Source organism: Vigna radiata, chromosome 7 (genome assembly GCF_000741045.1).
Source record: "Vigna radiata var. radiata cultivar VC1973A chromosome 7, Vradiata_ver6, whole genome shotgun sequence".
Classification (NCBI taxonomy): Eukaryota; Viridiplantae; Streptophyta; class Magnoliopsida; order Fabales; family Fabaceae; genus Vigna; species Vigna radiata.
This window is the reverse complement of record NC_028357.1, coordinates 41304045-41321684: the sequence shown is the minus strand read 5'-3', so window position 1 is coordinate 41321684 and position 17640 is coordinate 41304045. Positions and strand designations below refer to the sequence as shown.

At 30.2% G+C, this 17640-nt stretch overlaps 2 protein-coding genes across 3 annotated transcripts in view; both read left to right on the top strand.

Annotated features, from left to right (window-relative positions):
- Positions 1 to 1919: 1919 nt before the first annotated feature.
- On the top strand, positions 1920 to 5376 carry LOC106769111. The gene is made up of 7 exons (XM_014654591.2): positions 1920 to 2352; positions 2957 to 3043; positions 3141 to 3401; positions 3510 to 3674; positions 3782 to 3835; positions 3959 to 4105; positions 4678 to 5376. Exons 1-7 carry the CDS (start codon positions 2188 to 2190, stop codon positions 5053 to 5055), a joined length of 1257 nt encoding a protein of 418 aa, XP_014510077.1. The 5' UTR covers positions 1920 to 2187; the 3' UTR covers positions 5056 to 5376.
- A 10898-nt stretch (positions 5377 to 16274) lies between these two features.
- The window catches only part of LOC106768163 (calpain-type cysteine protease DEK1), a 29948-nt gene continuing 28582 nt past the window's right edge, over positions 16275 to 17640 (top strand). The window contains exons 1-2 of one of the 2 annotated variants that reach the window (XM_014653149.2): positions 16275 to 16549; positions 16639 to 16795. In XM_014653149.2, the coding sequence (XP_014508635.1) occupies positions 16680 to 16795 (116 nt within the window). In that variant the 5' untranslated portion in view covers positions 16275 to 16549; positions 16639 to 16679. Of the gene's footprint in view, positions 16550 to 16638; positions 16796 to 17640 lie in introns of those variants that run through there. The other variant, XM_022783724.1, reaches the window with a different exon arrangement.

Genomic DNA, 17640 nt, shown 5'->3' with positions numbered 1-17640 from the left:
TCATCGGATTCCCTTTGAATGATTAAACATAATGCAGCTTTTATTTTCACTCTCAAATGGGCCCACTTCTTCATTCATCAGATCATCAATTATTCATTCGTCATAAAATCACTTACATAGATAGCTTATCCAATTTCAGACATGTTGAAATCGATTTCAGATATCTCTTCATAATCATGAAATCAATTACAACCTCAATAGAATCGATTCAACGTATTTGCATAGATCATGAAATCGATTTCAGTTTTGGGAAAATTGATTTCTTTGTTTGAAATGCTTCTTTTTCTTTTCTTTTCAACTGAAACTGAAAGTCACGACTTTTGTAAGATTTTTTTCATAGCAAAAAAAGTAACATACACATGAACAAATAAAACTGTAGATAAAAATGTATTTTTATACACAATGTCCTTAAGTAAGCACAATTGAGAAAATATTAAAAAAAATAATTTCATCTCACAAATCCCTGCCTTCTCTTAATTTTCAAATACACATAATTTCACCATCAAATTTCTCCTCGTTAATATTTATAGATAATGATACTTAGACAATATGTTATAACATTTGAATATCATTTACGTATCATTCTGTGATTAGTCTAAAATTATTTCATAATCAATAATAATAATAACAATAAATACCATGATCAATTACAAAATAACACATAAATAATGTTTAAATGTTATAAAAAAAAATGTTGTGTCAGTTTCATTATTCAATACTTATAAACAATTGCTGACCACAGATAAAGACACAGCCTTAGTTTGGTTTTCAAAAGAAGATTAATGTTTTCATAAGTAAAAAAAAAATGAATTAGTTTGAATAGAAATAGGTAGTAACGGATAGTTACAGTCAGAACTCAGGACAAAAGTTGCTCTTTTTACGTTTAAAAGCAACGGCTTCAGTTTCGTTTGTTGCAAAAGAAAGGAGAAAACAAAAGTAAATTTCAGCGTCAAAAGTGAAATCTGTTTAAAGACTTAAAAAAGAAAAAACTCTGTGGTTACATTTTACAACTTATTTTTTTTAGAATTAAACGTGTGTCTTTGATCAAGTTTTAATTTTGATTTTTATATTATAAAATTAATTAGTTCATAAATTAAAAAAGATTTAAATTTAATTTTTAACTAATTATGCATCAATAAAACTTTGTATTTGAGTATTAAATTTAGGCTTAATAAATTTTGAGAGGTTTATTTATTCTTACATGTTTTTTCTTAGTTCTTATTTTATTTGAAAATTTTAAAAATAATATGAAAATTATATCATATTGTTAAAGAGGTGTAAATCCGGATTTCTATAAGGTAAACACTAAACAAAAGAATCATATTAACTTTCTTAAAATAAAAAAAAAGTATTAAATAAACTCCTTACATATTAAGAAAAAGAAAATCTATTAAAACTTAAATTTAATTTAAGTATAAAGAAGAATTAAACTAATAATTTCTTTTATTTGGGTGTTTTCAAAATCCTTTTTTTTTTCTTTTTGGTATTTGAAATGCAAAGATAAAACGGTAAAGGCATTGGGTTCTGCACACACACACTCTCACTTGACAATTCGCAATTTCACATCAGTGGCTATCTAAACGACAAAAGCTAGCGTGAGGACACTGCACACATTCATGAAAATTACGAACACACAGACCCACAATTAATTTTTTTTTCTTATTCCTTTGCCACCCTTTTTGTTTTTCCCCGTGCAAACATCTAACCCGATTTTATTATGATAAAAAAAGTAGCCAAAAAATAACCTTTTTTTATTTTATGGAGAAGAGCGAGAAGAAGGCGAAGATAGTGGTATGTAACACAAGTAAGAGGAAAATGACAAGAAAGAGGGAGCTAGAAAGTGACGGTTTTTGTTTAACTATTTAATGAATGAATAATGAATATGAATAGTTAATGAGATATAATATAATGAGGATGATGGAAAGTGGAAGGAGAGAGAAAAGGGTGATTTGAAGAAAGAGGAATAAAACAAAAGAGGGTTAGCTTAGTGTGAGATGTGTGTGTGGCTGTTTAGTGGGTGCCCCTTTGGCTTCATAGAAAGTGAGAAAGTGGGGTGAGGTTGGGCTAGTTGGTAGTCCTCCACATTGCAGTTTTTTGTGCCTGAAGAAGGTGAAAGGGGGCAACTTCACTCTTCAAAGGTTTTTAGGGGTTCACTTCAGACTGCATTTCTTCAAGGGTCGTGTTGTGATGGCTTCTAGTGGTGGTTCTGCTGTGACTATTCTCCTTCTTTTCTGTTTCTGGGGTGTCTTCATCTCCCTATCTTCTGCTGCTAGGCTCAGTCTTTCAAGGCAGAAGCTTGAGGTTGCTAAGCACTTGAATCGCTTGAACAAGTCTCCTGTCAAAACCATTCAGGTTTCTTTCTCTCTCTCTCTCTCTCTCTCTCTCTCTCTCTCTCCTTTCTTATTGTGTTTTGAGATGTTCTTCATCTACCCCCATTTGGGTGTTTCTTCTTGTTTTAATCTGTTTGACACACAATAAAAAAGATTACTTTTTTGGTTTGGTCTTTGGTTGTTGTAGGTGAGATGTTACTGAAATGATTCTTTACCTTTCAAACACTTTCGGTTAAAATATCCTTTCTTTGCAGCTGCTATTTCTATTTCCGCTATGTTATTTTGTGGGTTCTTCTCTCTCTGTTCTGTATAACGTAGATCGTTATTTGGGTGTGCTGATTTCTTAAACAAACTGTTTTTTTTTTCCTCCTACATGCAGCCCCCAATGTTAAAAAGGAAAATTATAGCCCTAGCCCTTTTGATAGATTTATTATTGATTAAATTTTTGAAGCAGTAACTAGAAAGTACGGAAAGAAAGAAGTGCGTAATGATCTGCTTTTTTTTTTTCTTCTGTTTAATCAGCCACTGGATTTGAAGTAGTTGTCAGATGCTAACAAGGTTTCAGATTTTTTGTACACAGTGTTTTCATTGTTGGTAACATGGCATGAATTTTTTTTGTGTTGCAGAGTCCAGATGGGGATACGATAGACTGTGTGCCTGTTTCTAAGCAGCCTGCATTTGATCATCCATTCCTCAAAGATCACAAGATTCAGGTCTACTTTCTTCGCTCAAGATCTATGCTTCCTGTTCATTGTATTTCCTTTTTTTTTTTGAGTATTTGCTCACCAATACCATGCTTTGATTTAACAGACAAGACCATCTTTCCACCCTGAAGGGCTTTTTGATGAGAACAAGTTATCTGAAAAGCCCAAAGCAAAAGTTCATATCCCTATTAGTCAGGCGTGGCATGCGAATGGTAGATGCCCTGAGGACACAATACCCATCCGGAGAACTAAAGAGGAAGATGTTCTGAGAGCAAGTTCAGTCAGAAGGTATGGTAGGAAGAAGCACAGAGCAATTCCTAAGCCTAGGTCTGCAGAGCCTGATCTAATTAACCAGAGTGGTCATCAGGTAAGAACTTTTTTGAGGGCCTTGTGCTATCAAATTTTCTTGTTTCCTCTATTAATCTGTAGCCTTGGTCTAATTTCCTAATTGTGTTTGTGGTATTTTTTTTACCAGCATGCTATAGCATATGTTGAAGGAGACAAGTATTATGGAGCCAAAGCCACGATAAATGTGTGGGAACCCAAGATACAACAACCTAATGAGTTCAGCTTGTCTCAGCTGTGGATATTAGGAGGCTCATTTGGTCAAGATCTCAATAGCATTGAAGCTGGCTGGCAGGTAATAAGAATCACTATTCAGTTAGTCTGAATGTGAAAACTACTAGGCTTCTGTTTTTAACCGAGTTATACTTGTAAATTGCAATGACTCCTTGTGCCTGATAACAGGTAAGCCCAGATTTATATGGTGACAACAACACACGGTTATTCACCTACTGGACTGTAAGCTTCTACCTTTTGAACTTATATGTTGAACTATGTGGCTTTCTATTTTTCTTGTTCTAATGTATTTGTTAGTGATAGAATAATCTTTTTTTTTCTAAACTCACTTTCTGCATTTTGTAGAGTGATGCATATCAAGCAACTGGCTGCTATAATCTTCTCTGCTCGGGGTTTATTCAAGTGAATAGTGAAATAGCAATGGGTGCAACTATTACACCAGTTTCTGGATACCGAAACTCTCAGTACGATATCAGTATACTTATCTGGAAGGTAAATTCCCAGGAGTTTTCTACTCATTAATCCACAAAAAGAAACCATCTTTGAACATCATCATTCTTCCAACAAGGTGTTTGACTTGTGGACCATTGTAATGTCTCGAGTGTTTGGATTGTTGAAAATATAACATCTTTCAACCGACCGTATGAAACATGACATGTGGAAAATACCAGATGCAAGTGTTTGATAATTCATAGTCAGTATTCACTAATTAACTAGCTAGTAAAAGCTTTTTTACCTAGCAGTGGCACCATGGTTAGAATCTTCTTTATTATAGCACAGATCCCTGGTATCTCCTCCCAACTTCTTTTGATCGAGAGTTGGATATGGACCCCAATTGTAATGTGATGGGACACTGTTAATAATTCAACCTTAGAAACCTTAAAAAAAAGTCATGAGATGCTTATACTCATGCCTATAAATGCCAGCATATAGTACATGCATTTTAAGCCTTCATGACTAATATAGTACAAAATTCCCTCTGCTAATGTTGAGCTAAGCAACATACTTATTAAAGACATGAACTTTGTTACTGTTATTAATTAGTTATCTTCTATATTTTGTAGGATCCAAAAGAGGGACACTGGTGGATGCAATTTGGGAATGACTATGTGTTGGGGTATTGGCCTTCTTTCCTCTTCTCATACTTGGCTGACAGTGCTTCCATGATAGAGTGGGGAGGTGAAGTTGTTAATTCTGAGCCTGATGGTCAGCATACTTCAACTCAAATGGGCAGTGGTCATTTTCCTGAAGAAGGGTTTGGAAAATCAAGTTACTTCAGGAATATTCAAGTGGTTGATAGCTCCAACAATCTCAAGGCTCCCAAAGGCCTTGGCACCTTCACTGAGCAATCCAACTGCTATGATGTTCAAACAGGCAGTAATGGGGATTGGGGTCACTACTTTTACTATGGTGGCCCTGGTAAAAATCCCAATTGTCAATGAGTAATGAAAAAAAAAAGAAAAAAAAAAGATGAAAAATTGCAGCCTATTGTATCATTCAATCCTAGTGTTAAAGCTCTTCTTCTCTACCATCTTGTATACCCTTTTCTGTAGTGGAAAGTTTTGACTGGTTTTTTCTTTTTCTAATATTGAAAGATTCTCCATGTAAGCAAGTGGAGTGAAGTGTGGCCAAGTTTCTCAAAAGCCTAAAGAAACAGGCCCTGCCTTTATAACATCTCTGTATTTTATTTGTTTCTCCACTCCTTCTCTCTTGTAGGAGTGTTTGTCAATGGCAATGGAGCTAGTCTTTTGTGATTACCAAAACTAGATTGAGTCACACCATAATTTTAAATGATGATATGGTACATAAGACCATGCTTTGAATGAAAACTAGTCAAATAAAAGTGAGAATAAAATGAAATAGTGTTTAGCTTTGGACTGAAAGATGCTGCAAAAGTGTTGCATGTGAGTAGCTGACAGTACTATCTGTTGTGTTTTCCAACTTTTTTGTTAAAAGTGGACCATTTCTTCCACCACCCATTTTCAATCACCTCCTTTTACTCTGCAAATCCATCGTTGTATACCATTAAAGCATGTGAACATGCGGTACCAAAAGTCATAGGTCCACCTACTTTTATGGATGTTGTATTCTTGCACGATATCACGAATTACGTATACTCAGTCATTTTAAGTTGTAAATGGAAATTTTTAAGCCTAAAGGATTGTATTTTGACAATGAATGTTGGGTCAAATTGGCTACTCTATGTTGAGTTTGAAGAATGTAATCATTTAAGTTATGGAATGTTCTTTTAATATAGTACACTAACTCATAATTATAGAGATTAAATTGCAGACATAAATCATAACAACTATACTGTAATTAATAGCTGAAACAAAAATTCTATACTGTAGTTAATAGCTCAAACAATAATTATATTCTCTTTTCTTGATTAGTTTTGTCCAATTGTATGAAAATTGATTAATAGTAAAATAAATAATATAATCACATTCTATGTATTGTCAGTGTATTTATTATATTAAATTTAATGTGCTTGGATACCATATCAAATATTTTCAGCTAAACATAAAAAATTGTAGATATAGCATATGGCTATCACTCATATGGGTTGTACCCTTTTCAAATGATAACATCATATTAATGTGTCGTGTTAACACAAAGACCAAGAAATTATACATAATTTGCTTTGTTTCAATACCAAGTACATGTACATAAAGGTGAGTTAGTTATTTTTTAATCATCATACAAAATTATATACTTTGTATACTTTACAAATATATATCAATTATTACACCATATTCTCACGACATACAGAATAAATTAGAACTAATTCACTTCTATGCATAATACACAAATTATTACTTGTATTTTAATAAAAAAATGTAATTTTTCAAATTAATAGCTTCTAAAATACACCTGTTAAACATATCCCAACGTTTTATAATAATTAATACATCAAAAACATTATTGATAAAAATAAAATTTAATTTCACAAATAAAAACAATTATTTTTATTTATTATAGAAAATATCTATACAAGAACTATCTTTAGTATTTAATCATATTATACAATATCCATATGATTAGATCATTAGTGAAACATATCATATCTTTTATATTGATTTTCGTGTTTAATATTATGATCCTTTAACTCGTAATAACATTCAAAGTATCTTCTCAAATTTCTCATAGAAGAGTAATACACTCATAGGATAACTATAATATCATACACTATAAAAGTAATGTATATCATACACATATATGCATGTCATTAACATCATCGTCAACACACACACAAAGTTATCCTCTACTTAATCACCATTAGATCACAAATTATATATTTATAATAAACATCTAAATATATCAAATATAACTATTATGAAACACTAATTATTATTCTTACAATCATTTTTATGACCACCACATAAACATATATAATGTAACTGTATAAAAGTTTTACCTCTCATAACATACTTTGATCCTCAAACAACTGAACATACATACGAATATTCATGCTTTAGTATTCCATGTGCCTGTTTCAACATCCAATTGAACTAGATATCATAACTAATTGCTCTTGCTTTGAGGTAGTATTCCTTTTAGTAGAGTTTTTTCTATCCACTTTGAGAACCCAACAAACTCTTTAATGGCTAAGTATATGATGACAAACCTTTAGTCAGGGGTACAATTACACGAAGCATGGCTAAAAGAATTCAAGAAGAGTTAAAATCATGTATACAAGGTGAAACTAAACTCTTTTTTGCTTGGGCCATCATGAAGCATTTTTAGACCTTGTATTAAAGGTCAAGTAGTGTAAGATTTCTTTTTAGGCTTTGTATTAATGGCCAAGTAGTGTAAGGTTTTTGAACAATCTTTCTTAAGTTGTAGGGCAACATTTGTGCCTAACATTTGTCTAATCATGCTTCATTAAGTTTCAACTTGTTTTCCTCCACCAAAATTATTCCCTATTAACTAATTTTACACGCTTAAAACAAAGATTAGAGTTAAACAAGCACACACTAACTATAACACAATAAAACATATTCAACTTGCGGACAAAACAAGGTAAACGCTATGAAGGAGTTGATTTATTCACAAAAATATATACATAAAAACACATAAAATCAACTGTTATCAATTGTGTATTTAATAGGTATTCTAAAAAGATATTATCCTAACTCTACTAATATTGAATTTACATAGAAAAATATATTAGGTTGTGAGAGTTAATGGAGGTTCCTATTAATTCGTAGTGTGAAAGAAAGTTTTTGGTAAATTATAAGGAATTTATGATGTCATACAAGGTAGATGTAGCTTCTAGAGATGTAGCTTTGCGTGAGTGAAAGTAGTATGACAAATGTAGAATCTTTAAGTCTAAATCAAAGCATGAGTTTTTTAGAAATAGAGTCAAATGTTTATGATGATGTGATGTAAATAATTAATGACATGAGAGATAATTAATTATGTTGAGATGTGTAGACATTTGGTTTTGAATAAGTGTGATTGATTAAATGAATTGTCGTTGGATGGTATTGATTAGATGAATGGATGAGATCTCACATGAGTGATTGTGTGGATAATTACATTTTCAAATGTGTACTAAATTTAAAAAGAATGCTAGCTTGCCTCACAAACACACGCACACACACAAACCTATATATATACATACATATGAGTATGTTTAACCTATGTTTGGATGACTAGTAATAATGTTATTGTTAGATGGGATGTTATAACTATAGCATAACATGAAAATTATGGCAAATGGTTAAAACTAATGAATTATGAGGTTTAAAAACTAATCCAATTTGTAAATTATCTTCCTCTGTTATGACATTTTTGGATTCAAAAGACATTAGATATATTACATGATCATTTTTTTGGCTTCACATGAAACATGATGTGATTTCCTTTTGTAATAGATGCATTACTTGTAAGTGTGCTAAATCTAAATCCATGTACCATGGAATAGTTATGCCATTACCTATTCCTCACTCTCCTTGGACCGATACGTCTATGGATTTTGTTTTGGGCCTCCCTCGGTCCAATACAGAAAAATATTTTATTTTTGTTGTGGTAGATAAGTTCTCAAAGATGGCTCACTTCATTCCTTGCCATAAAAGTGATGGTGCAAGCCACATGGATTTATTTTTTAAGGAAGTGGTGAGACTACATGGTATTCCAAGGAGCATTGTGTCAAATAAAGATGTAAAATTTGTTAGCCATCTTTGGAAGGTACGAAACTTCTATTCTCTACAACGTGTCATCCTCAAACATGGACAAACCAAAGTGGTAAATCAAACTCTTTCCTAACTCCTTAGATGCTTTGGAAATTAAAATTTGAGAACTTTGGAGGAATGAATACCTCATGTGGAAGTTGCTTATAATAAAGTATTTCATAGTACTATTTGTATGTCTCCATTTGAGGTAGTCTATGATTTTAAGTCCTTAATTCCCTTAGATTTTTTGCCTTTGCCTAATATTAATGCTACGACTAATGAAGATGGTATTGTCAAAGCTACTTTTGTTAGGAACTTGAATAAGGAAAGTCAAGGCACAAGTTGAAAAAAAGATGAGAAAATGGATTCCAAGGATAACCAAGGGAGGAAAATGAAGTTTGTGCCTGAAGATTGGGTGTGAGTACACCTTAAGAAGGAAGGGTTTGCTTGAAAAAGGAAATCTAAGCTCTTACCTAGAGGAGATGGACCTTTTCAATTTCTTAAGAGGATTAATAATAATGCTTACATATTAGATCTACCTCATGGTTATGAAGTGAGTTCTAGTTTCAACATTAATTACCTGTCTTCATTTGATGTAGGTACTAATTTAAGAACAAATTCGCTTTAAGAAGGAGATAATAGTAGAAGACTATCACTTGATCCTATAAAAGAAGAACTCGAAGAAGAGCCATTGTAATTCAAATCTTTTTCCTTACTAAACTTATCAATATGCTAGATTGTGACGTCTCCATTCTTGTCTTATTCTGATTTTTGTTATTGTTCCTCTTAAGAATTCAAATTAAAAAACGATGGTACTCTTTCCTAGATATGAAAAAACATTTTAATGAAAAACCATGTTTCTTGATACAATAATAGACCATGAGTGAAGACCATATATCACATAATCTTTGGTTCTAGGTTTGTAATGAATAAATATGCATTTATGGCTCTCGAAATCAAGTCTAGTGCATATTACAATAGCGAAGCTAATGTATGATAGGTAACCAAAGATTTCCAGGTTTGAAAAGTTAGGTTAGGTGGAGTAAACCATTTCATACAAAGACTTATTATCAAGAAAGGGTGTGAGAGTTCTGTTAATAATATGAATTGAAAGTTTGATATCAGGAACTTTAGCTTGAAAAAAAAGGATCTACGAACATTAAGAAGGTTGCTTCATATCAATAACGCCATTTTGTTGACGAATAGCAACACAAGTATTTTCATGCAAAATACCTTTGCTAGTGTAAAAATATTAAAGAGAAACTTTTTGCCACCTCTGTTTTTAATTTACAGGAAAATTGGGTTTTTGTGAAAGTGATAAATGTTGAAGCATGGTAATGTTTTATGTTTTAGAAGAAGAATCAATGTGAAACGACCATAATCATCTACAATAATTAAAAAATATTTATATCCATCAAATGAAGTAGGAGAAATGGGATCTCAAATATGAGTATGAAGAATCCGAAAAAAATGGATGATTTGGTATGACTAATAGGATAATGAATACATTTTTGGTTACCAAAAGCACATGCATGACAAATATCAACAAATTTAAAAGAAATATCAAAAAATTGAGAAGTTAGGATTTGTAAAATTTTATCTGAAGGATGGTTAAGTTTCATGTGCCATAAATTACGAGAATCAATGTTATTATTATTAAAATGAGAGTATAAAAAGTATGAATTTAACACACTCAAATTATTATTGCTAAAAAGATTAAATAGGCCTTGGTACTTTTTAGTTGCTCCAATTGTCTTATAGGTATTAGTTTGCATAATAAAACATGAATCCTGGTGAAATATTATAAAAAAATTATTTGAGGAAAGTAATTGTGAAATTGAGACTAAATGTATTGAGAATTCAGAAAAAAAAGAGGTATTGTCTAGAATAAGTTTGCCTAAAGTAGCAGTATTTTGCAGTAACAAATCTGTGATTTGATAAACGTATAGAAATAGGGGAAATAGGATTTAGGGAATTGAAGAGATGTTTGGAAGAAAATATATGATCAGTTGCACCGTTATCTAATTTCCAAGATGAACAATTGGAAACATGAGGAGAAGTTATGGGTTGTTGGGTGCTCTGTTTGACGTTGGCCATAAAAGAAGTAGCAATTTGAGATTCCTTTATCAGGCTTAGAATTGCCTCATATTGTTTTTGAGAAACACCACATTTAACTCATCTGACTTTGTGGTAGTGGCGATGGATGCAACATTAGTCACATTTGAAAAAGAGCTAGATTGAGCATGGTTAAGTTTGATGGTGGTTTTGTAGCCTTGATGAAAATCATATTTGATTCAACAATTTTCAAATGTGTGATTCATTCTCTGAAAATGGTCACAAAACATACAGTGGCCATAAAACTTGTTAGCACATCCTCTTCCACGAGAACCAAATGACCCTCCTTGAAAGTTGTTCAAATTTTTATTATGCTTGGAAGTTAAGATTAACCATATAATCTTGTGGATTTGGGGTGTCTAAGCCATGGAACTCACATTCTCGTTGAAGAACTAGAGAAAAAGATTTGGGAAGAGTGAGCATTAGTTCCATAAGCAAAATCTGGGATCACACTTGAAAGAACTTATCATTCAAGCCACGAAGGACACAATCATCATTTCTTTCTTGTTGAATCTTTGATAGAAAACTACTAGCACAAGGAGAGGAGCATGTACTTCTAGAGAATTTGTAAGCGAGTAAACACGGCGGATTCACCTTATTGATAGGATTGTAGATCTTCTTGTAGATTAACAATGCGGAATTTATCATCACGAGAGAACCTTTGTAGAAGATCTTGTCAAATTTCATATGCGGAGTCCATCCATATGATAGATTATTTTATTGGTAAGGACATGGATCGTGTCAACTAGGAGATCACCATTTTATTACATTGCTTCCATGTTTTATGGAGAGGATCATCATAAAAAGGGCAAGGAATCATACCAAGAACAAATATTTCTTTGTTTTTGGTTTCAAAGACTACAAACACATCATACATCCGTGTTTATACTTGTTATCTGAAAGTACTAGATTAATAAGAACGAGGGTTGAGATTTCTCCAATATGAAGAAACAGAAGATGCCTAATGTTCACAAATGATTATAAAAGGAAGAAAGAGCAACCATGAGAGAAATAGGGAAGAAGGTTTCAGTGTTTGACAAAATGTCATTGAAAAAAAATTCTCATTCTCATTGAAGAAAATTAAATGTATACAAAGCGAAAGCAAAATAAGTTTATATCCAAGTTAAAGAAAGATAATAAATAACAATAATGATTACCACAATAGAAAAAATAGAAAAAGATATAGGTTATATCTCTACCATGAAAGTTAGTAATACATTTTTCATATACCAATCTAATAAAGTATATTTTAGAGGAAATCAATTAAGTATTGATGAAAAATTGTAGTGTATTACCGCATTACATTATTCCATAAGCCATAAATAGTTAATTGAAAAACAAAATAGTTAAACATATACAATTATTAGCTCTTAATGTTTTACTATTTTAGTTCGTATATTGATCATCATTGCATTATCAAGAATCATATTCATAATATTTTATTTATTATATTATAATTCAATACAAACACAATACCTCTAATTGATAAATAGAGAAGTTAAATTTTTTTTTTTGGAATTAATGGGAAAAAAATCTCATGTTTTTGACTCATGAAGTAATGGATCTCAAAATCTTAATTTTTGGGAAGTCAAAATCTTTATAGAAATATATTATTTTTTTAAATGCCAAATATATAAAATATATTAAAATAAAAAAAAAAACTAATTTAAATTGTATATTAATTTATATAAATTGTATTGTACGATTGTCCAATCTGAACTGGATGATTCAAAAAATTAAGCATATCACAAACAACTACGCACTACTCTTGAGACTGAACGACTCGATCTACAGGAACATATAGAATAATTACCTTTAACATTGATGAACTTACAACAAAATATGATTATTACCAATTTGACCACGATTAGGTTGTTACTAACACAAAATTCATTCTAAATTCTATACATACAAATTTGAGATAAAGAAATAGATGTAACCTCTAAGTATAACACAAACAAACAATTAAAATAAACAGTAATATAAAGATAAATATTCAAACTCTCAACCATTCATAAAATAATAAACTTTGACCCAATGAAACATAAATATAAACAAACAAACAATTAAAATAAACAGTAATATAAAGATAAATATTCAAACTCTCAACCATTCATAAAATAATAAACTTTGACCCAATGAAACATAAATATAAACAAACAAACAATTAAAATAAACAGTAATATAAAGATAAATATTCAAACTCTCAACCATTCATAAAATAATAAACTTTGACCCAATGAAACATAAATATAAAAAATTTGGGGAGCCAATACCCTTTTATTGTCATGATTGTTTGCCCGTTGTACTCATGATAATTTTTCGTCCAACACTAATAACAAAAAAAAAAATCATGTAAGGATTCACAATATGAGTGTAATGAATGTAAAAAAAATTGATTGATAATACCAATCTCCCATGTCTTTAGAGTACGGCGATCTTGTGATATAATAAGCAAAACTATACAATTGTCATCAAAACAACTATATGAATATTCATACAAAACGTAATCAAAACTTTATGAATATATAAAATATAAATGAAATTACACGTATTAGTAAAATTATAAGATTTTACAGTACAATTGGTTGGACGTTATACACCTTCAAACTAAATAACAATTTGCTTAAGAAAAATGTTTTTAATTAGTAAAATAAAATCATTTTTAATAATATCAACAAGTGTAAATAGACTTGAAACTATTTTTTAAACTTCACTGTAAAGTATAACCATCCAACCTATGTTAATAATCATTCTAACATGTAAGGAACACTTACTTTTCTAACCATTTTACAAAGAGTAATGATACATAGACAACATTTTTTTGACAACATTTGAACATCATCATATGTGTCATTGTGTGATTGGTCCAAATGACACAATGACACCACCATGGACCAATCACACAATGACACGTATGATGATGTTCAAATGTTGTCAAAAAAATGTTGTCTAAGTATCTTTATTCTTTTACAAATGCATAACTGATACAACACCTATTAATAATACATATACCGAACTTTTTGGATGGAGTATGAATTTTTTCCACTAATATATTTTTTATTGTTGATAAAAAAAACACGTAAATAATAATTATGAAGATAATTTAAAAGATGACATTCTAATAACTGTTGTTATACGTGTAAACAATGACATTTATTTTTATAATATTCACAAAAAATATGATTCATTGATAAGGATTTTTTTAAAGGTTGTATTTTTTTTTTAAAAAACTATAATTTTTAAATGACAATCCTTAATTAGCCATTGTTGAAAAATATCACAAAAGACTTCTTTTATACTAGTAGTATTAGATTAGAAAAGACAATAAGATTTATTATATTTATACTAAAGAAAAAACATGTAGTCCATTTTTTCCATATATAAGAAAAAGAATCATAGTGATTTAACATGAAAACAAAGTCATTTACATGTTATCAAATAAGTAATCAATAACTAAACATGAGTTAACAAACATTAACAACTAAAGATAATAGATGATATTTACGTAACTTTTCAAAGTAAATTAATTAAATTCTTAAATCAGTCTTATAAATTTGATTTGAATTAGAAGATTGTCCATACTTTTATTTATATATATATATATATATATATATATATATATATATCACAAAGATGAATCTAAAATCATTTATGATATTATATTACAAAGTGATTAAGATAAAAAAAAAACTTTTGAAATGAAATTTATTTCCACTTATAAGGGATACTTCAATATTTTCTTAGAATAAAAAAAAATCCTATTAAATCAGGAACTAATTAATCATATCACACAGTAACAATCTAGATAATATTAATTAAAAATACGAACAATAGTGACTTTGAATAAGAGCACTTGATAATATTATTAAGGTATGTTGAAATAACAAATTTAGAATAATAAACAATACAACATCTATAAAATAAAATAAAATAAAATAAAAAAACCTGCAAAGTAAGCAAAGTTGTTGAAAGAAAATAATCATAATCCAAATAGGGAAAGCTCCTCATTAATGGAAATTAAATAAAGGAACCCTAATCATGAATGCTTCATAATCAAATGGTACATTTAATTAATAGGGATAAGGAAACAATAATTGCATTGAGGAGTTAGTAATCAAGATGTAACAGTGGAAAAAGATAGTTAACCAAATGATTTATACTAATAGACATTGAAGAAATAATTATCAAGGAAATTAAAGTTAAAGGAAAAACGCATAATTAGTTAATTTTTAAAAGGTAAGTATAAGGAAAAGATAAAAAACACCCAACAAAAATAAAAGTTTATTTTTTTTTCTCTCAAATTCTTCTTTACTAAATGTGTTTATTAGAACGAGACATGTTATATTAACATAGTAATATCTTAGTAAAATGATATATTTCTGTTTTTTTAAGAGAAAAAGGATGTTTCTATAAGTCTATTAAGTTCTCATTCTTGTATGATATCAGGTTAATCTAATAAAAGAAACCACATTCATTATTTTAATAAATATCAACATCATATCAAATAAAAAATAAATAATTACTATTGACATTAGAATAAACAAATATTATACCAAAATAAAAAAAAAAGTTTCTTATTTGTTTTGGGACAATTGATCATGGAGATGATAGTTTAGAATATAAAAAAATGTGATTAAATGAATAATGAATATGTGGATATGAATTAGTATGGGAGAAAGAGAAAGAAGATGCGAATGTTTCAGTCAAATCATAATTAATACGGATGTTCAATTATAACATTCTTAAAAATTAACCTGGGACAGGAACATCTTTAAATAAACAAAATAAAACTTTAATTAATATCTATGATGAAAATGATAAACATTTTAGAAAACTACGAATCTCTTAGTTTATTTTTTTTTCTTGTTTGATTTTTATCTTATTTCTTAATGTTGGTTTGGTTAGTTTTTACTTTTTAAACATTTCAAGACAAAAGAATGCCAAAAATTCTATTTAAACGTCAAAATCCACACTTTTAAACAAGTCACTATTACATTATTGACTTTTCTAACCAATGTCTGAGCAACAACATTTTTGTATATTCTAGTCATATTTTTTAATATATATTATATGTATGCATGGACTATTATATTTTTATTTATTATAAAAATATTGTAAGTTTTACTGGAGGGTTGAAAAGTGAGTCGTAGCTGGTCCAAATTAAACTGTTGAATAATAAAAAAGGTAATAAAATAGGTTAAAGTTTTTTTATTTATTTTTTTGATTTTAATTTTTTTATTACAAACATTATTCGTCTTTATTCTCTCTCATACGTAGAGAGAGAAGAAAAGAAAGAATTTAATTTATTTTTTTATATTTGATGATTATATTTTATATTATATTTTAGTTGATATAGTTGACAGAGGTTGAGCTAAGAGAAGAAGGGGGCATAGTAGGGTTTTAATCTTCACTAATTCTTTACCCTCTTCAACTTACAATCCGAGCTTGAGAGAGAGAAGCACAGACAAAATCAGAAACCCTTCTTTTTCTTCTTTTCTTCTTCCTGTTTCTTCTTTCAATTTTCAAAGTGTTAACCCTAGCTTGCTTCAACTTTCACTTTGAAACCCTAGCTGTTTCAGCTATTACTTATTTATGCTGAATTCGCCACTATGTGGCTGCCATTTCAGTTCACAACAGTAAGGTAAGTGAAGGATTTGTTCGTTTCGTTTCTGCATTCTCTTGCATAAGCTTCACAATCATCGCTGTTTTCTTTTCTCTGACTGTAATCAGGTGCATGCGCGTTGTTTGAGTGTGAAGGGGGAGGAAGAGGCATGGACCGTGCGCTTCTCCTCGCGTGCGTGATTTGCGGGATCCTCTTCTCGGTGTTAGGGTTGGCTTCCTTCTTCATCCTTTGGGCTGTGAACTGGAGGCCCTGGCGAATTTATAGGTATTTCGTCAGATTATTGTTTCTGTTTACCTGGTTTGACTTGGTGCTTTGTGTTTTTTTGTTGTTTTAAGATTGAATTGTCTCGCTGCACTGTTAATGTTTTTTGATTTCTCGTGCCTTGCTTTCTGTTACTTGAATTAGTGCTTATTTTTAAGTGATTGATGATTTTGTATCTACTGGCATTGACTGCTGTGTACTGTCACTGAAATGGGTAACTTATTAGCCACCTTTGGGAATTAAGTGTGGGTTAATGGGGCGCAGTGTTTTTTCGGATTTGATGGCGGTAGGCTAAGTGTGGCAGTTTGGTGCCAATTTTGAATTGTGAGAGCCAGCTGTTTGGAATTCTTTTAGTGGGAAATCACCGGGGCCTTACTAGCTTGTTGCTTCCTTGTATTGAATGCTTTGCAATTCTTTTAAGTAATTTTGTCGGCATCCGTGGGAAGATGCATGTTGGCAACGTTGTAAGGCTAGTGTTTATGGTAGAGGTATTACTTGGGGGATGGGTGCCAAGTTTAAATGATCTGTCTAGTCTTTAAATGTTCATCGTGATATACTTAGAAAATAATCTTTTTCATCTATTGATGATTTGGGCTAAAATAGGTGATTAATTGATTTTTCCTTTGTAGAAAAAGGGACTACCTGAATGGAACTGTGAAATTCTCATGAAATCTATAGTCCCATGTGTTAGGTTTATAATTTTAGTATGTCTATTGGAATCTTAAGTAAGGAATATTAAGTAACAGGGTTAGAAATCTGAAGTTATAATGACATGGTTTATGGTATATTTTTAATGAAATATCATGAATTTGAGACTAAACATATCTTTATATTCCATATATGTTATT